The sequence below is a fragment of the Halyomorpha halys genome, unplaced genomic scaffold, assembly GCF_000696795.3.
Source record: "Halyomorpha halys isolate HHAL.00 unplaced genomic scaffold, Hhal_1.1 Scaffold534.1, whole genome shotgun sequence".
NCBI lineage: Eukaryota > Metazoa > Arthropoda > Insecta > Hemiptera > Pentatomidae > Halyomorpha > Halyomorpha halys.
In genome coordinates this window covers 306,042-306,432 of record NW_027112374.1, presented here as the reverse complement: position 1 = coordinate 306,432, position 391 = coordinate 306,042, and the positions used below count along the sequence as shown (strand labels likewise).

The following is a 391-nucleotide window of genomic DNA, read 5'->3' as shown; positions in this document are numbered from 1 at the left end:
TATATATATATAATCTACGGTCAAGCATTTTCTTATCGCTCTTAGTCCTACTGTACCTGGTATAGTCGCCTAGCTGATCGTTGCCTCTATGGTTATTTTGCATGTTGAAGCCGAGAAGGAGCTGGTCGCTACAGAATAATTGCTGACAGATTCGACCACCACCGACTTACTCGATTGTCGCTGATATAACTGGCTTTTGTTTACTGGGTCATATTCTTTAGATAAGATTACTTACAAACAGAATAAACAGTCTCAATCTTCTGTTTTTTCATTTATAAACAAAAACTAACTAAACAATTTAACTGATAAGATAATTTACTTTTTTTAATATACTTTCCAAGCATTTCACGTGCCAGAAACTATTATGCAATATTATATAATTAGTCTTCAG

General features: G+C 33.8%; 1 protein-coding gene across 1 annotated transcript in view; it reads right to left on the bottom strand.

The window, feature by feature from the left end:
* Nucleotides 1-174, bottom strand: part of LOC106684012 (phosphatidylcholine translocator ABCB4) — a gene marked incomplete in the record, with an annotated part of 90,604 nt that extends 90,430 nt beyond the window's left edge. The window contains 1 exon segment of the mRNA XM_067050266.1: nucleotides 57-174. Coding sequence (XP_066906367.1) covers nucleotides 57-103 — 47 coding nt within the window.
* Nucleotides 175-391: the final 217 nt, after the last annotated feature.